The following is a 24,476-nucleotide window of genomic DNA, read 5'->3' on the forward strand; positions in this document are numbered from 1 at the left end:
GAATCTGCGGGCGCTATATTAATCGGCGTAATGGGATATCAATGCCGGACGGAGAAAGCATTCGGCGGAATGAAAAAGAAACGTTACCAGAAGGCGGCTGAGGGTGCTGAGGATTATCTCCCATTTAGGTCAATGGAAAATAACTCTCATCAGCCCCAGCCACACCTTTACTGGGATAAAAAAAGTTGCTTTTGTGTGAAATGACATTAAGACTCGAGAGGTCTCTACGGGAAATGCCCACGAAGCAGCGAATCGAATGCATGCGCCACTTCCACGTCCTAACCCCTGTGCGGATAATAAGACCATGTCATTGCCACGGCAGAAGCTCATCACAGCCAGGGTAGGACAGCCTGTATAGAATGCGCCATAACGGAGGAAAAGCGACAAACCATCCGGAACAGTTTGAGTAAAGCGTCCCGGGAGCCGCAATAAACGCCATTTAGTAGATCTGAGACTCACCGCGTCGTCCGGGGGGATTTCACGAGTCCTCAGAGGAGAGCCGGAGATTAGAAGAAAGGTGAAAACGAGCGAATAGCGAGGGGGGTCCATGCCGGGGAGGGGGCCGGGACTCTGCGTGCTGCTGATAATACCCGCGTTACAATGGTACAGGGAAGGGCAGACCAGCGGGCACCGCAGCACTCATTTGAATAAGCACCTGGTGAGTGTTTACTCGCCCTACAACAAAATGCCCCCCCCACAGAGAGTATCTGGGCGTGATGTCACCGTCCCAACAGCACTTTATCCTTACAGCAGGAACTCGAAGGAAAAAACCCTTTATTCCTTAAAACTGAATCCTCTTTCCTCCCCGATAAGAAAGTGAATTTTTACACCAATATCTATAACTAAAAAAGATAATTCACAGTATTTATCAATAAACGGGAAATAACCAAAGAAATTCTATTATCTAAATGATTGAATTCATTAAATAAATAATGATTACAGCCAGTCCTCCATTCACGTTATTTTATATAATATATATATAATAATACGGTGGGGGGCTCCTGGCTGAGACATTACACTCGGGCTCTAACGCCCGGGGCCCCTGCCACCAGAACATGAATATTTTATATAATATATATATAATAATACGGTGGGGGGCTCCTGGCTGAGACATTACACTCGGGCTCTAACGCCCGGGGCCCCTGCCACCAGAACATGAATATTTTATATAATATATATAATGATACGGTGGGGGGCTCCTGGCTGAGACATTACACTCGGGCTCTAACGCCCGTGGCCCCTGCCACCAGAACATGAATATTTTATATAATATATATATAATAATACGGTGGGGGGCTCCTGGCTGAGACATTACACTCGGGCTCTAACGCCTGTGGCCCCTGAAACCAGAACATGAATATTTTATATACTATATATAATAATACGGTGGAGGGCTCCTGGCTGAGACATTGGGCTCTAACGCCCGGGGCCCCTGAAACCAGAACATGAATATTTTATATAATATATATAATGATACGGTGGGGGGCTCCTGGCTGAGACATTACACTCGGGCTCTAACGCCCGGGGCCCCTGAAACCAGAACATGAATATTTTATATAATATATATAATGATACGGTGGGGGGCTCCTGGCTGAGACATTACACTCGGGCTCTAACGCCCGGGGCCCCTGCCACCAGAACATGAATATTTTATATAATGATACGGTGGGGGGCTCCTGGCTGAGACAATGGGCTCTAACGCCCGGGGGCCCTGCCACCAGAACATGAATATTTTATATAATATATATAATGATACGGTGGGGGGCTCCTGGCTGAGACATTGGGCTCTAACGCCTGTGGCCCCTGAAACCAGAACATGAATATTTTATATAATATATATATAATAATACGGTGGAGGGCTCCTGGCTGAGACATTACACTCAGGCTCTAACGCCCGGGGCCCCTGAAACCAGAACATGAATATTTTATATAATATATATATAATAATACGGTGGGGGGGCTCCTGGCTGAGACATTGGGCTCTAACGCCCGTGGCCCCTGAAACCAGAACATGAATATTTTATATAATATATATAATAATATGGTGGAGGGCTCCTGGCTGAGACATTGGGCTCTAACGCCCGGGGCCCCTGCCACACACAGAGCTTCATTCCCGGTGACAGTAAAGGCAGTCGAGATGCGGAATCCACTGCCGGTGAATCTGCGATGCTTTATTCCAGAAAATAACTTCTAGAAAGACCGTAATCAAGAAAGACGCAAAATCAGGAACAATACTCAGGAATTTTACTCTCCAAAAAGAGAAATTTACAGAAATATTCAAATCTAATCTCTTTTTTCGATCGGATTCTCTGAGAAGCATCTGAAAATTTTGATTTGTCAGAGATTTCCTCCCATTCCCTGGATCTGTTGCCATGGTAACATGAAGCGGGGTCTCACACCGTACACTCTGAGCTGGTCTCATCGTTATGTCTGTGGCCCGGTTCTGAGTTTCCATGTGGGTTTCCTGGATCCTGTGCTGAATGGGTGCAAAAAAATGAATAAATTCAAAATGATTACAAATAAATTATCAATATTTTTAGTCAAATCATTTTTTTAAAAATATTTTTCATTCAGATGGGTGCTAGAGGTGCATTTGAAGCACTGTCAGTAAAAGGGTTAAAGGGGTGTTAAACTGGGACAGGACAGTCCTTTCCATTGCTAGACTGGTACTGACTGGGTCTGATGTTAACCCCCTCCGCTGCCTCCAGTTCAGAACCTCTAAGGAAGTTGGGTTCTTGGCAGGGATCTGGGATACGGTCGGCGACTAACACATGGACAATGCTCCTACTCTGTACTCTGCTAAGCGACCCCAGTGGTGACCCCAGCGGTAACCATGGAGTTACCGACATCTCACACTGACCGACGAGAGAAGGTGGGAGCAGAAAAATCATCCAATAATATCTCACCATGAAGTCCAGGATCATTAATATGAACTGAGTGTTGTGGCCTGTAATAGATAAAAGTAATAATTATCAAACCATATGTGTGCAGACATTACTAATAAACTGTGGATATACCATTACCGTATATATATATATATATATATATATATATATATATATATATATATATATATATATATACACACACACACACAGACATTACTAATAAACTGTGGATATACCATTACCGTATATATATATATATATATATATATATACACACACAGACATTACTAATAAACTGTGTATACATACATGTATACAGACAGACAGACATAACTAATAAACTGTGGATATACATACAGACATTACTTATAAACTGTGGATAGTAGAAGTATTATTATTATTAAACACTCATCTACAGACACCAGACACGCCAGAAGACTTGTTTTTCCCTCAGAAATCTCATGGTGCTGCCACAACCACAAGGGATTCTGGGTAGGCGCATGCAAATAAGGTCAACAATGATCACCTTTTGCCTCTATATCCACTTTATACCCGGATCCGGTGAAAGTAATCGCCCTGCTGCACAGGACAGACTTTACACAAAACCCGGGGGTGCAGCAGCCAGATCACCGCTCATGGACGGCTGTTTTATTTTTTTGGAAGCCTGAGGTGTCGTGCTTCTCTTTGTGTGCTCCGTGAATCCAGCACAAAGGGGTATGCCAGGGCCTTTCCTTCCCACCCCGGCCAGAAGGCCTGCAGGAGGGTCAGATCTTCTTGGTTCCCTCCAAAGAGGAGATCCGCTGTACGGAAGAGGTGGGAAGCCACGAGACCTCTCCCAACAAATGACTGGAGTCCAGTGCTCCAAAACATCAAACTAAAAACGTGTCCAAAGAAAATCATGTTCAGGCCGTGTATCAAAAGCCCGTGAATCCATCCTAATTAATAGGAACCAACGGAAAGTGCAAATAGTGAAATAAATAAGTGTCCGGCCATATCTGCGCAGCCAAATGAAAAAAAATTGCGTCTCACACGCCCAAATGGTCAAGTGGAAAGGTGTTCCTCACGCTAACACAGTCAACAACTATAAGTGCAGAAGGCCTGTTTATCCCTCAGAAATCTCATGGTGCTGCCACAACCACGAGGGATTCTGGGTAGGCGCATGCAAATAAGGTAAATAATGACCACCTTTTGTCTCTATATCCACTTTATACGCGGATCCGGTGAAAGTAATCGCCCCGCTGTACAGGAGAGACTTTACACAAAACCCGGGGGTGCAGCAGCCAGATCACCGCTCATGAACGGCTGTGGCGGCACCATGAGATTTCTGAGGGAAAAACAAGTATTCTGGCTACAGACACCATAAACTGTAGATATAAATGCAGACATTACTAATAAACTGTGGATATATAGACAGACATTACTAATAAACTGTAGCTATAAATGCAGACATTACTAATAAACTGTGGATATATAGACAGACAGTACTAATAAACTGGATAAATGTGCAGACATTACTAAATGATACCATTTATTGGCTAACTGAGAGTTTAATTGCGAGCTTTCGAGACCAAGGGGACGGGGAACTCAATTCCTGCTCAACAAAATAGATATCTGAGGTCCCAAAAGTCTGCCACCAGCCACCATTATTCTTACCGTGCTGCTGAAAGCCGAGTTTTTAGAAAACCTCTTCTTCACGAGATCCATGATCTGAAACAAGTGATTGAACAGCAGGAAGAAACGTTAATAGCAGGGAGAAGAAGGCTGGCGCCTCCTAGCCCATGTAAAGTTACCCCACTAGGTAACTAACATACATGCTGGAGCACATATTTACACACGCTAACACTCATACACACTCATGCTAACACACAAGCTCATGGTAACAGACACTCCTCACATACACTCTAACATAAACACACATACATATGCCACCGCCTGTAGAAAACACTAGAATGGCTCAGTCTTAATCACCCAGACTGACACTGACTATGGAGGAACGGACCTCATTAGCATTGCCATAAAGCATCAGTTTGCTGGAGCCGACAACGATGGCAGCTCCAGCTCTGCAGATAAAGGGAGTTTATTGGGAGAAAATGACATAAAACCAGGTTTTTGTCACCGACTGACATTACTGTATACAGTGCTGGGGGTTATATTACTGTATACAGTGCTGGGGGGTATATTACTGTATACAGTGCTGGGGGTTATATTACTGTATACAGCGCTGGGGGTTATATTACTGTATACAGCGCTGGGGGTTATATTACTGTATACAGCGCTGGGGGTTAGATTACTGTATACAGCGCTGGGGGTTATATTACTGTATACAGCGCTGGGGGGTTATATTACTGTATACAGCGCTGGGGGTTATATTACTGTATACAGCGCTGGGGGTATATTACTGTATACAACGCTGGGGGGTTATATTACTGTATACAGCGCTGGGGGTTATATTACTGTATACAGCGCTGGGGTTATATTACTGTATACAGTGCTGGGGGGTTATATTACTATATACAGCGCTGGGGGTTATATTACTGTATACAGCGCTGGGGGTTATATTACTGTATACAGTGCTGGGGGGTTATATTACTATATACAGCGCTGGGGGTTATATTACTGTATACAGCGCTGGGGGGTTATATTATTGTATACAGCGCTGGGGGGGTTATATTACTATATACAGCGCTGGGGGTTATATTACTGTATACAGCGCTGGGGGGGTTATATTACTATATACAGCGCTGGGGGTTATATTACTGTATACAGCGCTGGGGGGTTATATTACTGGATACAGCGCTGGGGGTTATATTACTGTATACAGCACTGGGGGGTTATATTACTGTATACAGCGCTGGGGGTTATATTACTGTATACAGCGCTGGGGGTTATATTACTGTATACAGCGCTGGGGGTGATATTACTGTATACAGCGCTGGGGGTTATATTACTGTATACAGCGCTGGGGGGTTATATTACTGTATACAGCGCTGGGGGTTATATTACTGTATACAGCGCTGGGGGTTATATTACTGTATACAACGCTGGGGGGTTATATTACTGTATACAGCGCTGGGGGTTATATTACTGTATACAGTGCTGGGGGGTATATTACTGTATACAGTGCTGGGGGTTATATTACTGTATACAGTGCTGGGGGGTATATTACTGTATACAGTGCTGGGGGGTATATTACTGTATACAGCGCTGGGGGTTATATTACTGTATACAGCGCTGGGGGTTAGATTACTGTATACAGCGCTGGGGGTTATATTACTGTATACAGCGCTGGGGGGTTATATTACTGTATACAGCGCTGGGGGGTTATATTACTGTATACAACGCTGGGGGGTTATGTTACTGTATACAGCGCTGGGGGTTATTTTACTGTATACAGCGCTGGGGGTGATATTACTGTATACAGCGCTGGGGGTTAGTGAAGCGCGACGTGCGACAGATAATGCTGAGATCTCCATAACCGACTCACCTTTTTATCCAGAAGACAACTAAAGAGAAAGATGAAAAATCCCTGCGGAGAAGCAGATTATTATCTGGTTAGAAACGGTTATCACAGTCGTCGTCACAGAAACCTTTTTAAACGAGCTGTTACTTTAAAGCTGCTGTTCCACTTAGTTAAAACATGAACTGCGCTCCTCAATATGTTCGGAGATTAACCTTGGCAGAGCTGCCATTTTATCCCCGGTGTAGGGGGTCCTAAAACCATGGGTTAATGAGAGCGGGACGGCACTGGCTCGAGAAACGGTTGTTGGCTGCAGAGTTCACCCAAACGCGGCAGCCATTTTTCAACCTACAGCCATCAGGTGAGGACTGTTTTTTTATCAGATTTTTTTCTTTGGGGGGGGCTGTAATTTAACCCCCTTCAAAGTATTTTTTTAACCCCCATCACCCCAAAAGGCAGGGTGTGGAGGGCAGGGGTGGCAAAGATGGTCCTCTGAGACTCATTTGTTTTATTGTAACCCTCCATTCCACCAGGAATGAGATTAGGGGTGATGGGCTCTGTGCCTCCATAGGTGTTTTAAATATCATTTAACCATCCCCATCTTCATGAGCAGGGGATTGGGCAGGGAGTTAACATGGCCCCTCCCCTTCTTTGTTTTTTTTTAAATTATTTTTTTTATTTTAAATTGTTCCCCAGGGCATCATTTTTGCGAGTTTCAGATGAGGATATGCAGATTCATTAAACTCACATGCCCTCGCCTGTAAGTCACAAAACGTAGTTGCATGATCTTGCAAATAACAATCAAGTGTTAGCCTACGAGTGCATGCGACCGGAGTTAAATGTGGTCAGCCGAGTTAACCCTTAACTAACCATCTCTTCAGTTATGTTACCTGCAGGGGGTTGAGCAGCACAAACATATAATGTAAAACCAGGGAGTTTGAATCAGTGAGAAGTGGGATCCCAATGGCCCAAGTCAACCCAAACTGGGGGGTGCAGAAGACAACCGCTTTGACCAGCTTCTTGACAACCTCCTCGTCCTCGCCGCTGCCTTCAGAAATGGACGGTCTGAGAAGTTTACGGATCACGACGATCAGCACCAGGAAATTTCCAGATAAGACGATTATCGTCGGGATTGTAAACGCCTGGGAAGCCCCTGAGTCACTTTGTAGCCAACACACAGTCTCCCTCCGATACTCATCGGTTGGAGTGTAGTACAGGAAGGTGCCCATGGAAATCAATGCTGGAAACACGTAGCCCAGCACGGTGGACAAGGTCATGAATTCTCGCTTTGTTATGTGGTGGAAGACAAAGACCAAACGGCAGAACAGAAAAAAGCTCTGCACCAAGGTCCAGCAGAAGAAAGCCAACAGAGAAAAATGTGTGCAGAAGGTCAGCGCGATGCAGAGCCTCAGATAATCCTTGGGTGTGATATAAGTGGCTGCCACGAAAGAGATGTTACTCAAAAGGAGGAATGTAGACACGTTGAGTATGGCCAAGTGTCTGTAGTAGGCGACGAGGTTCAGAGTAACCCTAAGCAGATAGGCTTGTAATGAAATACACAAAACAAGGGAGATGATGGAGATTATCAGACCAATTTTTGTGATGTAATCGAGAACAGAGGAGTTTAGGAGACCTTGTGGTAGGAATTTTGAAATTAACACAGAGAAGGAGGTCAGGTGATGACAAAAGCAGTTGGCCACCCCGTCGACGATTTCTGTGCTGCACCCCTCGGAAGACCACTTTCCTAGAGAGAAGTTCCAGAATACGCATATGGCTGCCGGGTGGCAATCTCTAGAGTCACAAAGGAAACTCATGTTGACGTGCGCTGAATGGTAGCTCTTCTTGTCAAATAGCATGGAGTTTGTCAGAATGCGGCTCTCCAGTTCGAAGGAGATGCTTGGATCTTCATTGTGGGCATATTCACCTGGGAAGTCCATGCTGAGACCTCTGTAGGACAAGGACATAATGTTGACCAAACATGAAGCATGGAAGTCGTGCTCGCTGTCTTCCTCGTGTAGTGAAACGCTGACGTTTGTGGGAAGCCCCAGCGCGGTCTGATTCCTCATGCTGCTGCACGGCCTGCTGAGGCAGTGAAACTCGATGTTCTCATAAGAGACGCTGAAAGTCTGGTTAGTTTCTTCCATCGCACCCAAAATACTTTCAAAGAACTGGAGCACGTGGGGGCCAAGGGCGGTGTTTGTGCTGGCTGCCGGCTTCCACGAAGACACGTTGAGCAGCTGGTTGGCAATATATAGGATATCCTGTAAGGAAACCATAGAGTCTGGTGGATAGGCTCTCATACAACAGGAAACCCTTAAAAATTGGCACTGCAGCCTTTGCCCCAACAAGATAGCTGATAAGAGACATTTTTAAAATAGTTTAACCACGCCATGAACGGTCTTAATGAAAGAGTTGTATCTAGGACAATCTAATTTATGTCCTTGTCCTCTAGAGAGAAGAAGACCTCTTCTGACCATTACAGAGTCCGCGCTGGACTCGCTGTTGCAGAGTCTTTCTGAGAGCCCCTGACGGTGTCACTTTAATGACGCTTCTGGATATGATTATCTGTGGTCATGGCTTTCTTGACCGTGGAAGGAGCGAGTTGGCTCCCTTGACCCGGTTTGACCTCTGGTTTCATACCCAGCTTGGGTTTAACAGATGGCCCCTAACGTGGATTTTGGGCAACGACACAAATATTTGATACTTGTCCTCCTGCCCTGACCTAGGCTTTGTCTGACTCTGAGAACCACCGCTACCAAAACCATGGAGTGGGGTATAGGGGGTAATAAAGAATAATTTAGTGGCTTCTGAGCGTCCTCGGCCCTCCAATCCAATACAGCAATGAACTCACCAGCACCGTGGCCACGCCGAAGCTCTGGTTCGACTGGACGGCTTTTTCTGTTATATTCCCCAGAATGTACAGGATTAACGACACTTCATCCTTATGAAAGCCGAAAGGACTCTTGGCGTCCGCGTATTCCTGCAAATCGGGGATGATCCCCGTGCCCAGGTCTGCTGAGCTGTTCTGGTTACAGGAGGCAGTAAAAGCGATGATATAATGTATAGTAATAATAATATATATATATAATGATTCGTGGACATTAAAAGGGTTAAAAGTCATCAGTTGCACCTACCCAGGATGACAGCGACAGCCATTGCTCTAGCTGATGCCACTTGGTGGAGTTTGGGGAATAATCCCCCGAGGTCTCCGGACCCCGACCTGCTGAAGTCCCTATCGGGGTCATCACATTATAACAAGTCAATAAAGGAACATTCATACTGAAACATAGACCCGCAGAATATGACGCCAGATAAGAACCACCTTTATTTCCCCTATCCGTCCTTGGTCTGGTCCCATAGTGAGGATAGCTTTATGTCTATGCCATGCATGTTTGAATTCCCTCACTGTATTAGCCTTTACCACTTCTGCTGGGAGGCTGTTCCACTTATCTACTGCCCTCTCAAGAGACAAGGACATTTGGCTGTGTAGATGGGAACTGCTTGGTCAAAATGAGTGAGTGGGTGGGGTTACCTGTTAGCCACACCCCCTTGTATACGATTAGTTTGTCTTATTTGAATGCTGCGGCTGCCCCTATTGGCTACGTCTGAGGTATATCACAGATACTCAGTGCCGCTCTATTGTTAGATTTCAGATTATATTATAAGGAGACCCACCGGCGCAGGTAGAAAATGTAAACATCTCACCTGTCTTAATATAAAACGTCTTCGGGGAGCTCGACGTCACTGAACCCGCTTCGTCAAAAACTAAAATAGTAGGGAATTATTTGCGTTTATTTCATTAGAATGCCTCTGTCTTATTCACCCCTCCCCCGGGCCGTCACATACTGTTGTTACATTGTTATAAGCTGTACTCACCCCGAGTGCGCGTGGGTCCTGAGCTCCCCTCACTATCTGCTCAACAAAGAACAGGGCGCCAATTAGAAAATCCGAGGAAATGCCAATAATACATGTTTCTGGGTTCTTTATTAGCTTTGGGGTCGGCCGTTAGGTCAGCAGACCCGGCTGCTGTAACCCTTGACAGTCCAGCTGTCACGATCCCGACACCGACATAACCCCCGCGGTGGGTGCTCTGGTGCCCATCGCACACCGGGCCGTCCTCCCGCGAGGGGCTACGCCTCAGCGTCTCCAGGTCCTCCCTGCGGTGGGCGTCATCATAATGCCCCTCAACCTCATCGCATTACACGGCCTCTTCCTGCGCCCACCCTGCGCTCCTACAGACCCCACAACCTAATTCCAGGAGGAGCATACCCACACACAATACCCCATTATTAAACCCGGAACAGCTGTAGACAGGTGCTCAGTCGTACCCGTCTGCCCGCACCAGCGTGACTTAGTGTTCTGTTCTGCTTGAACCTGGTTTTCCTCGCCCTGTGACTCTACCTGCAGGATTACCGGTTCCTGTTACCTGTCCCCGTTACCTGTTTACCTGTCCCTGTTACCTGTTTACCTGTCCTGTTACCGGTCCTCGTTACCTGTTTACCTGTCCCATTACCTGTTTACCTGTCCCCGTTAACTGTTTACCTGTCCCGTTACCTGTCCCTGTTTACCTGTCCCTGTTACCTGTTTACCTGTCCCTGTTAACTGTTTACCTGTCCTGTTACCTGTTCCTGTTTACCTGTCCCGTTACCTGTCCCCGTTTACCTGTCCCCGTTACCTGTTTACCTGTCCCCGTTACCTGTTTACCTTTCCCCATTACCTGTTTGTCTGTCCCGTTACCTGTTTGTCTGTCCCATTACCTGTTTACCTGTCCAGTTACCTGTTCCTGTTTACCTGTCCCCGTTACCTGTTTACCTGTCCCTGTTACCTGTTTGTCTGTCTCGTTACCTGTTTACCTGTCCCGTTACCTGTTTACCTGTCCCCGTTACCTGTTTACCTTTCCCCATTACCTGTTTGTCTGTCCCGTTACCTGTTTCTCTGTCCCGTTACCTGTTTACCTGTCCCCGTTACCTGTTTACAACCTTGGCCTGTTTATTGGACTTGCACTTGTGGTTTGCCCCTTTGCTGCTTGACCTCAGTTGCTGACCTCCTGGCCTGATTTGACCTAGTCTTTTGGAACACAAAATGGGGGCCCACAGCTGCTCCCACATGTACCCCAACAGAACAACAAGCCCCGGTCCTGGACAGACCACCAGGTACACCTGGCCGGTGGGCCGCCGCGCGGTGCCTCTTCCCTTTATTGCTGCTGCTAACGCTCTGCTGCCACCTGCTGGATACACACAGCGCCTGCATGTGGTGTTAGAGCGAGCGGCTGGACGCAGGTGGTTCATCGGCCGCTGGCCTTAAAGGGCCCATCTGGATTTTAACCCCCGGTCTTTTCCTTACAAAGCCAACCACGTGCTGCCTTGTTGCCCCTAGAACCCGGGGAACAATATCTCAGCGACATCACCAGGGGTTCTGTCCAGCTATTTATTTCATCACTTAAACCATAATTATTTTTATTAACATTATTTTCTACATTTTCCACTTACCCGCTACGCTGGAGGTATTTGGGGCTTCAGTGGTCCCTAAATCCTTATAATCTGCAGAAAAAAAACATCCAAATAGAGAAATTATAAACCGAACCCCCATATTTTGCTGATTAATTAATTAAATTCATGGGGGGATTTTATTTTATATTTCTTATGTTTTATATTTGTATTATAACCCAATAAAGGTTACAGGATAATGGTCTTAGGTTAACGGCTACTAATGGCTGCGCAGGTTTTTTCTGTTACCATGGCAACCAAGGCACGTATGCTTCAGATATAACATACGTGTCTTAAATCGTCAGCACGGCCTTGGTATACAGTGAATGGAAAGCGGGCGCTGAGCTCGATGGGGAGACCCACAAGAAACAAGACCCTGAATGGAGCATTTCATATAAATGGGTGCAATGACCCCATCTGACCACCAGGCGGCAGCTCAGACCGCGGCTCACGCTATCAGCTTATAAATGACACTTCTTCAGTTTTTTTCATGCAGTGTTGGGGGCACGAGCCCCTCGCGTAGGTCTGCCTCCCAGTATCCCCCATCCCAGCCAACAAACCCCCGGCCGCACAAACGCTCTTCACGCTGGCTTAAACGTTACAACAGGAGGCCAGAATCTAACACTAAACGGGAGAGAAATGTAGTTTCCAATAGACATTACTGGAACAGCCTCCCAGCAGAAGTGGTAGAGGGTAATACAGTGAGGGGATTAAACATGCATGGGATAGACATACGGCTCCTGAATCTAAGACGAGACCAATGACTGATTAAGGTTTGAGTCTTTACAGCAGGAGAAACGGGCGACTAGTCGGGGGCCGGATGGGGCCGATCCGCCGGCGGGTCCTGGGTTTCTATTTGATGGCTTTTCTCCTGCTGAGTTTTTTCCCGGTGGTCAGAGCTGGTTTTATACCCGCTGTGTAGTGAGATAAGAAAGACGGATCCTGCACCCCATCGCGTGTCGTGGGAATCGCCCAGGACTCGAGGCCGCGATTAATTGCTCACGACTGAGGCAGAGGAAGCCGTGTTTTAGTCCGCTTACATACGTGTGGCGAGTGCCATATATTTGCATGTTTTAGTAATTGTATATTTTCTTTACGAGGTGAAGCGTACCTGTTATGCCGGTGGTGGCGGCAGATACCGGCTCGTCCTCTGACCCGTCTTTATAATTGGTGGCTGCTGTGGCTGATGACGGCTCTGTCTGGGAGTGAAGGAGTCCCGGCACGGCGGACGCCCCGGCTGTGACAGTGGGGGGCGCCGTCTCTGTGGCCGCAGATGTGGAGTTCATTGTGGAGATCATCGCGGTCGTGGCAAGCAATCCGCCGCCGACGTCACTCGGAATCAGACTGGTGTCGGCGATCCTAAAATCTGCAACGAGCGGAAAGAAGTCACCGCCGGCCCCCGGGGGTTTATCGGGGAATCTCTGCCGGGAAACATTGTTTCGGATTCACCACGAGTCAGATTTGGGACTTTCTGGCCATGGATGGTTCCGGAAACATTTGTAACCCAATGTGACAGGCCGTGGGGGGGAGGGTCAGAGGGGGCTTTAGGGGTGAATGGGCAGATTCTCAGGGTTTTACCCCAGTCTCGGGGTGAATGGGCAGATTCTCAGGGTTTTTACCCCAGTCTCAGGGTGAATGGGCAGATTCTCAGGGTTTTTACCCCAGTCTCGGGGTGAATGGGCAGATTCTCAGGGTTTTACCCCAGTCTCGGGGTGAATGGGCAGATTCTCAGGGTTTTTACCCCAGTCTCAGGGTGAATGGGCAGATTCTCAGGGTTTTTACCCCAGTCTCGGGGTGAAGGGGCAGATTCTCAGGGTTTTTACCCCAGTCTCGGGGTGAAGGGGCAGATTCTCAGGGTTTTTACCCCAGTCTCGGGGTGAAGGGGCAGATTCTTAGGGTTTTTACCCCAGTCTCGGGGTGAATGGGCAGATTCTCAGGGTTTTACCCCAGTGCCAGGGTGAATGGGCAGATTTTTAGGGTTTTTACCCCAGTCTCGGGGTGAATGGGCAGATTTTTAGGGTTTTTACCCCAGTCTCAGGGTGAATGGGCAGATTTTTAGTGTTTTACCCCAGTCTCGGGGGGAATGGGCAGATTCTGGGGTCACACAGTCTGGAGCCGACCCCTTCATACTCTCCTCTGATTTAATGAAATCTGAGCCTGCTGATTGGTGCTTTTCTCCCTGCTATATCACAGCTGGGATCCCTGCTTGCATACAGGTGACTTCATTGAGAATATCTTTACCTCCTGACAAGTCCTGGTTTCCATAAGGGCCAAGAACCAGTTGGTTGCAACATTAGGAAGTGCGATGGGTTATTAGCGAGTTATTGGGGGGTCTCAGGGGCAGTTCCTCGTTAGCCCCCTTACACGTCCAAAGAGTATCACAGCAAGAAGGCAAAACAAGGTCATCCTGCCTTAGTCTGCCCAAACTAGACTGTGAGCTTCTGTGGACAGGGCTGGGAAGACGAGTTCTCGGCCCAGCGTGGCTTGACAGGCCCTGAAATGGCTCCTATAGGTGAGACGTATCACGCTTTGCCCCCCCCCCGGAGAGATGCGTTACCGACGACCAAGCAGTAGATGCCCTTTAGGTCCCTGTCGTAGTTGGCCGTGATGGAGCACCATTTATCCCCGGTCCGAGAGTCCAGGAGACACTCCGAGTAGAGGACCCCCTTATACAGGAACGGGAAGTAGCAGGCGAGGTAGCTGTTGGTCCCTGCAGGAAAATAAAAGCGGCTGCTGAGGGCCCCACTCATGTATGGACCCCCATCACAGGATGCTCATTAAAACATCGTCACATGGACATCACAGGGGGGGGGCATTTGCATGAAGTTCTTTGGAGAAGTTGGACTGTTCCTAATTGTGACCTATTGCTAGCTAGGAGGGACTGGCCCGACGGAACAGGGGCATTTGGCACATGTGATGATGGAACGGCAATTCACCTGGGCCGGTGCACCATGACCACTGTCCGTCGCGGTCGAAGCTGTCCGTGGTGGCGCACCAGTAGGCTCTGGTCTGTCCCACCATGGTGCATTGCTTGTATGGCACGCCGTTAGCCACGAACGGGAAGTAACATTCAGGGCCTTTAGCTGAGAAAGAACGAGGAAACGTTATTAGAACCCGGTAACCCCGGTAACCCGGTAACGGCCCCATCACATGCACGGCATGACAAGAGAATAACGCTACAGGAAGTTCTACTTTACTGAGAAGGAGGTAGTAAAGTGGAACAGCCTCCCAGCAGAGGTGGTAGAGGTCAGACAGACATGCGTTCCCTTGGACCAGCCACTGTCTGCCCCACTATACCCTCTAAAAAAACTGCCCCTTCATCACAAGGTCTCACCCTCACTTACCCTTCCTGCAGCAAGCTACCTGCCCCCAATAAACCCCAGGTGCATGCCTGCGCGGACGCTGTCCTGGGGGCTCACAGGACTTTTGTTTATCTGTTATTTTTAATAGCGGGGGGTTTGTTGGTGGGGCAGATAGGGCTGCTGTCTTTGCGAGTTCTAAATACCCCGAAGTGCCTCCCTCTTCCATGCCGGGCATTCAGAATCAGGAAGTAATGAACCCCATTTTTCTTTTCTCCGGACTCCTCTGTTACCCTCATGTATAAAATAAATAAACCTGCATTCATTCCTGGCTCCAACACCACACTGAGCTGATGCTTTATGGCGATGCTAATGAAGTCCCTTCCTCCATAGACTTTCATTAGTCAAAGACTCTGGCTGGGTGATTGAGACTGAGCAATTCTATTGTTCCCCACAGGCAGTATGATAAGGAGTCGGGGGGGTTTAGTAGATCGGGGATCAGATAACAGAGCGAGAATCATACAAACGGCAGCTGCCTGAAAACATTTATATTATGGGGCAAAAACTACCGGTGGGGCAGTATATACGGTATATATATATATATGAATATTTTGGGAATGTAATTGGATATTAATCAGGAATTCATTGACTGGTGGGGAGGGTTCCGTGGGGTTCCGTGGGGTTCCGTGGGGTGTTCGCGGTACCTACCCGCAGCTCTCTTGCCTCTTGCTCCAGGAAGCCATAAGTCTTTGCCCACCAGGCTGGTGTTCCCCTGCGAGGCAGAAAGCACAGCATTTAGGGCTTTTAGCATAAAGATAGTTAACGTAGGGTTAATTCCTGATATAAAATCACAGATTATAGTTTATTATCTCTTTTTAAATATTAGCATTTTTACCCAAAAGCTAAATGATGCCCTGGTACCCGGGACCCGCGCATGGACCCGCGCATGAACCCGCGCATGGACCCGCGCTTGGAACCGCGCATGGACCCGCGCATGGACCCGCGCATGGACCCGCGCATGGACCCGCGCATGGACCCGCGCATGGACCCGCGCATGGACCCGCAGACTATTATTATATTCCTTCTTTTACATTGGGTGCAGGGGGTGGCTGCCGAGGAGCGCAGTGGAGACAAGCGGCCCCTGGGCTTCTCTGCTTCCCAGATCTTGGACCTGCAGCTTTTTCATGTTTTACTTGCAGTTCCACTTACAGCCACATAGCGTAACACATATGCGGCAGGCAGCAGTTACCCCGTGAGCAGATCCTTTCTGGGCATGCTTGATGGCTTTTCTGTGCGGTCTCGTTCTGTAAATGTGTTTTATGCGTTCTGGGGGTGCACATGCAGCACGTTGCGCAGTTTTATTACTTGGGATCTGCCCCCAACTTAAATGTTTCCACCCCACCCCCGCATTAGCGCTAATGGGAATTAGTACCAGGGGTGAGTGATGGGATCCACGTGGATATGACATCTTACCCCGATACCCTCTGTTACTGGGTATCACGCGGGGCGTATGACTACACCGGGGGTAACTCTACAGAGACCCCTGCCCACGAGGGACAGATCCCCGCACCATTTAACTACACGAGGGGCCAGGCTCTGCTCCCACCACTGGGGTGAAAAAAGGCTTTAGAGAGTGGAGGGCAGAGAAAAAAAAAAAAGAGAGGGAGGGCAAGAATAGATTGGAGGGCGTGAGATATGGAAGGAAAATGTAGGGAGAGAGAAGAAGAAGAAATTTGGAATTGGGGAAAAAAAACACAGAATTAAAAAATAAAATAAAAAAAACGTCGATGTGGCAAGAAAGGGAAAGGCTGGTGTGAGGGGGAGGGGGGGACGGAGGGATGAGAAAGAGAACAACTCTGAGGGGAGTAAAGTTAGAAGATTGTGAGAGGAGAGAAACATGTTGGGGTGGGAAAAATGGCTAGGGGGGCAATTCCTGCCCGGCCAGCTTCTTCTGCCCCTCGTAGCAGACCCTGGATCAGCGGCAACAAAACGCAAAGTCCGAGGCGTCTGCGAGACGTGGAGCCATCCTGAAGTATCATGCGCAGTCTGCAGCCCCCGGAGAAACATCACGCTCTCTCTATACCACGCTCTCTATAGCGCTCTCTCTATAGCACTCTCTATAGTGCTCTCTCTATAGCACTCTCTATAGCGCTCTCTCTATAGTGCTCTCTCTATAGCACGCTCTATAGCACGCTCTCTATAGCACTCTCTATAGCACGCTCTCTATAGCACTCTCTATAGCACGCTCTCTATAGCACTCTCTATAGCACTCTCTATAGCACTCTCTCTATAGCACTCTCTATAGCACTCTCTATAGCACGCTCTCTATAGCACTCTCTATAGCACTCTATAGCGCTCTCTCTATAGCACCCGTACTGCCCAAAAGCACTTAACTGAAATAGAAGATGCGATTAATGTAAGAGCCGGAGGCAGGAAGATGTTCTCTCTGGCTCCTGGGCCTGTCTCAGACACACGCAGTTTTCTTTACAAGGGCCCCTGGGGCCCATTTATTAAATTTCTGGGTCCTGCTCCGCGTCCCGTCCCGCAGGTTGCAGGCACTCGGAGAAGGTCCTACTCACATTCAGCTCCAGAGCCTCCGCCTGGAGGAGGAAGAAGGAGATGAAGACCAGCAGAAGACAGCTGAGCAAACTGACCGACCAGTCCATCCCTGGAGCCTCGCAGATCAGCCAAGCGATGTGTAAGCGGAGCGCGCGCTGCTCCTCTGACCAGGAGAACTCCGATGCAAATTCATCCTTAAACAAGACGCATCACTGCAGCGGCTGCCTCGTGGCACGAAACGGGGTGGGATTTTACCCTCAAAAAGGAGCTTTTTGGAAAATATATATAATTCACAGCCGCGTGTCCGGAATTACAGCACCGATTACATTAGATGGAATAGAGTTTAACATTACTGGAACAGCCTCCCAGCAGAAGTGGTAGAGGGTAAAACAGCGAGGGGGTTTAAACATGCACGGGATAGGTATATGGCTCCTGAAGACAAGGACTGGGAAAAGTTTTACGGAGCCGCTTGCTCTGCACCACATTTGTTTTCCAGAATGAAAACAAAATCTTCTAAAGCCAACTAGTTTAACCTCACGAGATTCCTCGGAATGTCCTTTGGGGTCAGGCTGACACCAGCCACGGCTTCTCTGCGCCCGCGGCGTCTTATCAGCTCCCTCACCAAATAAAAACAAGATAAAAGGATTCCATTTAGTAATAAAGACAAAAGCCGTGATCCTGCCTGCGAAGCGCGTCGGCCCCGGGGGCTGAAAATGAATAATCCGATGCCTTAAAACATCTTTAAATGAATAATCGGTGTGTGTGAATAAACTAGTGTGTGTGTGTCTGCATATATCAGTGTGTGTGAATAAACTAGTGTGTGTGTCTGGATATATCAGTGTGTGTGAATAAACTAGTGTGTGTGTCTGGATATATCAGTGTGTGTGAATAAACTAGTGTTTGTGTGTCTGGATATATCAGTGTGTGTGAATAAATCTGGATATATTGGTGGGTGTGGTTTAATGGGTGTGGTTTTGGTGGGTGTGGCTTTAGTGAGTGTGTTTTGGTGGGGGTCTTTGGAAGGTGTGGTTTTGGTGGGGGTTACCTATAGATCAGGGGCGTCCAACATGCGGCCCGTGAGACCTCGAGGTGCGGCCCGCGTAAGATCGGCAGCCAGGGCAACCGATCTTACGCGGGCTGCACCTCGAGCCCTGCTACAACAAGAGCCCTGGTACTTACCTGTGGGAGGGTCTTTTGTACTGCACAGAGTAAGCGGAACCCAGCAGAGTCCACGTGACATCACATGGCTCCAGTCCTGCTTCCTCTGTTCAGTACCAGAGAACGCAGAGGGAGGCCGCGCCCCTGCTGAAGTTTGTGAGCGGCATCGAGGAGCTGCAGTGCTGGTAAGGGGGTGGGGAGGGTGTTTGAATGAGTATGCGTGATTGAGGGAATGAATCTGTGAATGAATGAGTATATGAATGAATGAGTGTGTGTGTGATAGCATGGATGTGTAAGTGCTGGAACCTAGGCATGATGGGACTGTGATTGCTGTTAGCAATCACACTCCTATCATTCCAAGTCAGCCAGTACATGCTGAAACCTAGCAAGCTGCCCCCCTTGTGTATTGATGCTGCCAGCAGTATGGGGTCTGCACATCACTTACAGCCACCCTGTACCAGCATGTACTGGCTGACTTGGCATGATAGGAGTGTGATTGCTAACAGCAATCATAGCAAGCACAGTCCCATCATGCCTTGGTACCAGCATTTACTGGTTGCCTGGGTATGATAGGAGTGTGATTTCTAATTTTTTTTGTCCAATTGTGGTGTGTTACCTACTTTTATTAAAAATGTGAGTTTTTATTTTTATTTATAAAGGTGGGGGGTCATTTTTGGTTTTGGCTAAGTGAACCGTGAATGTTTTGGTCCAGAATTTTCATTTTGGTGCCTCCCTAGAATGAATAGAACTATTTCATTTTTAATTATCCTAAATTTCTAGTCACAAAAGTAAAGGTTTTGTGTCATTTACTTTATTTTAATCTGCATATTTTATTAAAGGCCATATTTTCTTACAGTGAAAAATGAGTGTGGCCCGCGCACGTATACAATTCTGATGAAGTGGCTCACTGCAGAAAAAACTTGGACACCCCTGCTATAGATTGTCAGCTCCTGGGCGCAGGGCTCTCGTCCTCTTTTTTCCAGTACAAATTGTTTCTAGCACGGCTTGTTGTAAATAATACTAATCGGCATCTGTACAAAGCGCCATTTATCCTGTAACTCAGAGCAGACCCGCCGTGTGTGAAGTGCAAGCTCTTGTGGCTCACATGGATTCAAAGACTCCTGTCTGGACATAACGAGAATATTATGGCCCCCGTCTAGCCGCCCGTTTCTCCTGCTGTAAAGACTCAAACTTTAATTAGTTGTTGGTCTCGTCTTAGATTCAGGAGCTGTATGTCTATCCCGTGCATGTTTAATATCCTCCCTTTATTACCCTCTACCACCTCTGCTGGGAGGCTGTTCCACGTATCTACCACCCTCTCAGTCAAGTAAAATTTCCTTCCATTCCATCTCAGTCTCTGACTCTCTAGTGTTAGATTCCGGTCTCTTTTTGTAACTTTTCTCCTGCTTTGAAATAAACCCCCCCCCGTTCTTTATTAACCCCCTCTTGCTGTATTAAACTCTACCGTTCGTGCCGGAAGCCTGTTCCATGTATCTACCACACATCTGGTCACCTGAGATTTCTGCTTCCTGGATGGGAGACGGCCTGGGAATACCAGGTGTTGTAGGCTTTTAATTTTTTCTCACAGTCCGGGGAGAGCTTTTTGCCATGTGTTTCTTGCTCATCATCAAAGCTTTAAACCCTTATTTGAACCTTCTCACCTTCTCTGTCCTGTCCCAGGGCTTATAATTCTTTCTGTCTGACGACAAGCAGCAGCAGCAGCAGCAGCAGCAGCAGCAGCAGCAGCAGCAGCAGCAGCAGCAGCAGCAGCAGCAACAGAATAAGAGAAGTAAAATAAAAAACTTTCCCACCTGTGGCCATACCACCCTGAAAGCGCCCGATCTCGTCTGATCTCGGAAGCTAAGCAGGGTTGGGCCTGGTTAGTACCTGGATGGGAGACCGCCTGGGAATACCAGGTGTTGTAGGCTTTTAATTTTTTCTCACAGTCCGGGGAGAGCTTTTTGCCATGTGTTTCTTGCTCATCATCAAAGCTTTAAACCCTTATTTGAACCTTCTCACCTTCTCTGTCCTGTCCCAGGGCTTATAATTCTTTCTGTCTGACGACAAGCAGCAGCAGCAGCAGCAGCAGCAGCAACAGAATAAGAGAAGTAAAATAAAACACTTTCACCATTCTGCCATCAGGGGACACGGGGCAAATCACTGGCCACCAGGGACACGGGGCAAATCACTGGCCACCAGGGACACTGGACAAATCACTGGCCATCAGGGACACGGGGCAAATCACCTACCAGCAGGGACACGGGGCAAATCACTGGCCAACGGGGACACGGGGCAAATCACTGGCCACCAGGGACACGGGGCAAATCACTGGCCATCAGGGGACACGGGGCAAATCACTGGCCACCAGGGTCACGGGGCAAATCACTGGCCACCAGGGACACTGGGCGAATCACTGGCCATCAGGGGACACGGGGCAAATCACTGGCCATCAGGGGACACGGGGCAAATCACTGGCCAACGGGGACACGGGGCAAATCACTGGCCATCAGGGGACACAGGGCAAATTACTGGCCATCAGGGGACATGGGGCAAATCACTGGCCATCAGGGGACACGGGGCAAATCACTGGCCATCAGGGGGCACGGGGTAAATCACTGGCCATCAGGGGACACGGGGTAAATCACTGGCCACCAGGGACACGGGGCAAATCACTGGCCACCAGGGACACTGGGCAAATCACTGGCCATCAGGGACACGGGGCAAATCACCTACCAGCAGGGACACGGGGCAAATCACTGGCCAACAGGGACACGGGGCAAATCACTGGCCATCAGGGGACACGGGGCAAATCACTGGCCATCAGGGGACACGGGGCAAATCACTGGCCATCAGGGGACACGGGGCAAATCACTGGCCATCAGGGGACACGGGGTAAATCACTGGCCATCAGGGGACACGGGGTAAATCACTGGCCACCAGGGACACGGGGCAAATCACTGGCCACCAGGGACACTGGGCAAATCACTGGCCATCAGGGACACGGGGCAAATCACCTACCAGCAGGGACACGGGGCAAATCACTGGCCAACGGGGACACGGGGCAAATCACTGGCCATCAGGGGACACGGGGTAAATCACTGGCCATCAGGGGACACGGGGCAAATCACTGGCCATCAGGGGACATGGGGCAAATCACTGGCCATCAGGGACATGGGGCAAATCACTGGCCATCAGGGACACGGGGCAAATCACTGGCCATCAGGGACACTGGGCAAATCACTGGCCACCAGGGACACGGGGCAAATCACTGGCCATCAGGGACACGGGGCAAATCACCTACCAGCAGGGACACGGGGCAAATCACTGGCCAACGGGGACACGGGGCAAATCACTGGCCATCAGGGGACACGGGGTAAATCACTGGCCATCAGGGGACACGGGGCAAATCACTGGCCATCAGGGGACATGGGGCAAATCACTGGCCATCAGGGACATGGGGCAAATCACTGGCCATCAGGGACACGGGGCAAATCACTGGCCATCAGGGACACGGGCAAATCAGTGGCCATCAGGGACAGGGGCAAATCACTGGCCATCAGGGACACGGGGCAAATCACTGGCCATCAGGGACACGGGCAAATCAGTGGCCATCAGGGACAGGGGCAATGTTCCATCTAATTTTTCTTAGTTGGCGTGCGCAGAAAATTTCTCTTGTGCAAAAACTTTCACAGAGCAAAAATTTTGTGCGCAGAATACCCGCGCCGTATAAAGTTTCCCAAATTTTTTTTTTTTCTTGGGGGGGGACGGTTGTGCGCACAATTCTTGGACATGTGCGCTCTCTAAAAAAGATATGCGCGCGCGCACAAGCGCACAGCTTAGAGGGAACACTGGACACGGGGCAAATCACTGGCCATCAGGGGACACGGGGCAAATCACTGGCCATCAGGGGACACGGGGCAAATCACCGGCTTCAGGGGACACGGGGCAAATCACCTGCCAGCGGGGGACACGGGGCAAATCACCTGCCAGCGGGGGACACGGGGCAAATCACTGGCCATCAGGGGACACGGGGCAAATCACCTGCCAGCGGGGGACACGGGGCAAATCACTGGCCATCAGGGGACACGGGGCAAATCACTGGCCATCAGGGGACACGTGGGAAATCACTGGCCATCAGGGGACACGTGGGAAATCACTGGCCATCAGGGGACACGGGGCAAATTACGGGGCAGTAAGGGAACACCCTTACTGCCCAGCCCATGTTTTTGCCCCGGGTTTATTTTGCCCCCGAGCTGCCCCTGCGTGACATACCCTCCAGCTCATCAGACGCCCCCCGGCTGGCGCTGTGTACTTTACAAACACAGCCGCCTGCGCTCCGCACGCGCTCATTTCCATAAGACACATACCGGGCCGGCTCTGCAAACTTTAACCATTTAAATAAATAACCAAATCAGGCCTTTTTCACATAAACAAGCGGCGGAGGGTGACGGGGAGACTCCCGAGTCCCATCTGCCTGCGCTGTGTGATCCATAGAGTGCTAGCTCTGTGGGCAGCTCGTGGGGACTTAAAGAGACATTAACAGCGTTTAACAGAGCTGGGAGTCCGGTGCTTTTACTGCAGATAGGGGGCGCTATTTCCTCTGCATTATCCAGGCTGTCTTCTGATTGGCCGATAAGACCCGAGACGTTACCTCTTGCTCTAAAACACAGATTCCTCTTGGGTGCATAGCTGTCAACAGTCACAAATTTGCTGCAACAGTCAGGACAAACAGGCTTGTGTTCCATCCGTTAGCGGAGATCGAGTACCGTGCTGGCGCATCACCGCGCAGTTCGTTTTATGTGGGCGGAGCCTGATGTGACATCACAGCGTGTGCATTCCCCGGGGTCCCAGTCACCGCAGGATGAAATTGGGAAACCGTGCGAGACACGGGGCAGAAGGTAGAGCTAGGCGGGATAGAAATCGGGACTGTCCTGCGCAATCAGGACAGTCGGGAGGCTTGCAATTATGGAAGTACCGTGCTGCGAGCGGCATCCCTGCGATGCTTTCGTTCCATAACCGCGCATGGATATATTTCCAGGGGCCAAATAATTCCCAGAGGCCCCCATTCCTAATCAGATCATGGTGTCCGGATTCCGTACGATGTTTGCTGACACGGAACGTTACACAAACACAGCCTGCTGTGACGCGATCTCACCGCGTGTTTGTAGGGTCATTAAGACCCGACATCCACAGCAACCTCCCCGCTGTGCTCGCCTCGCACCGATCCTCCCTCTCTAATTACCCCCGACACCTTTGCACTCTGTAGAGACCTGTCACAGTACCCAGGGTGCAAAGAGTTAACCCCTGACCTTATTAACAGGACCCCCCAGTGTCCCAGTGAGCCCCCCAAACGATGAACATGTGACCTTTACACAGTGGCAGTGCCAAGGGAGCCCAGTGCGAGGAGGCCCCCGCGCGCGGGGTTGGATCGCGGGTCCGGGTCGAGGTGTCTGGGAATTGGAGGTGACGCTGTCTTAGTTGTCGGCGCTCTCTTAGTTGGATCTTAGATGTAGGGGGGGGTGCGGCTGGCGCTGGCGACGGCCGGCATGGAGGCTCCCCACCATTTTCTTGGAGGATGATCTGGCGGTTCGGGGGGGTTTTCTGGTTGGTGGAGGAGGTCGAGGATCGG

The 24,476-nt window shown here is 49.2% G+C and overlaps 1 protein-coding gene and 1 non-coding gene across 2 annotated transcripts; one reads left to right on the forward strand and one right to left on the reverse strand.

Moving 5' to 3' along the window:
* Positions 1 to 2,275: 2,275 nt before the first annotated feature.
* LOC128484228 (adhesion G-protein coupled receptor F3-like) lies at positions 2,276 to 11,453 on the reverse strand. The gene is made up of 11 exons (XM_053460551.1): positions 11,314 to 11,453; positions 10,420 to 10,502; positions 10,222 to 10,257; positions 10,051 to 10,110; positions 9,480 to 9,577; positions 9,197 to 9,370; positions 7,236 to 8,606; positions 6,373 to 6,414; positions 4,542 to 4,595; positions 2,907 to 2,947; positions 2,276 to 2,476 (listed from the first exon to the last, which is right to left on the reverse strand). Exons 1-10 carry the CDS (start codon positions 11,451 to 11,453, stop codon positions 2,924 to 2,926), a joined length of 2,082 nt encoding a protein of 693 aa, XP_053316526.1. The 3' UTR covers positions 2,276 to 2,476; positions 2,907 to 2,923.
* A 9,203-nt stretch (positions 11,454 to 20,656) lies between these two features.
* Positions 20,657 to 20,775, forward strand: LOC128484882 (5S ribosomal RNA). The gene has a single exon (XR_008351245.1). It is a non-coding gene; the product is annotated as a 5S ribosomal RNA (ribosomal RNA).
* Positions 20,776 to 24,476: the final 3,701 nt, after the last annotated feature.

Source organism: Spea bombifrons, chromosome 3 (assembly GCF_027358695.1).
Source record: "Spea bombifrons isolate aSpeBom1 chromosome 3, aSpeBom1.2.pri, whole genome shotgun sequence".
In the NCBI taxonomy this organism is placed as follows: domain Eukaryota; kingdom Metazoa; phylum Chordata; class Amphibia; order Anura; family Pelobatidae; genus Spea; species Spea bombifrons.

What these genes read in the sequence shown, in the direction of transcription:
- LOC128484228 (XM_053460551.1), bottom strand. Translation starts at nt 11,453, where the DNA reads ATGTGGGAGCAGCTGTGGGCCCCCATTTTGTGTTCCAAAAGACTAGGT. An exon ending in GACGTTTTATATTAAGACAG is followed by an intron (nt 9,578 to 10,050) that starts GTGAGATGTTTA and finishes TGACCCCGATAG; the next exon opens with GGACTTCAGCAGGTCGGGGT. An exon ending in TGCTGCTCAACCCCCTGCAG is followed by an intron (nt 6,415 to 7,235) that starts GTAACATAACTG and finishes GCTTCTCCGCAG; the next exon opens with GGATTTTTCATCTTTCTCTT.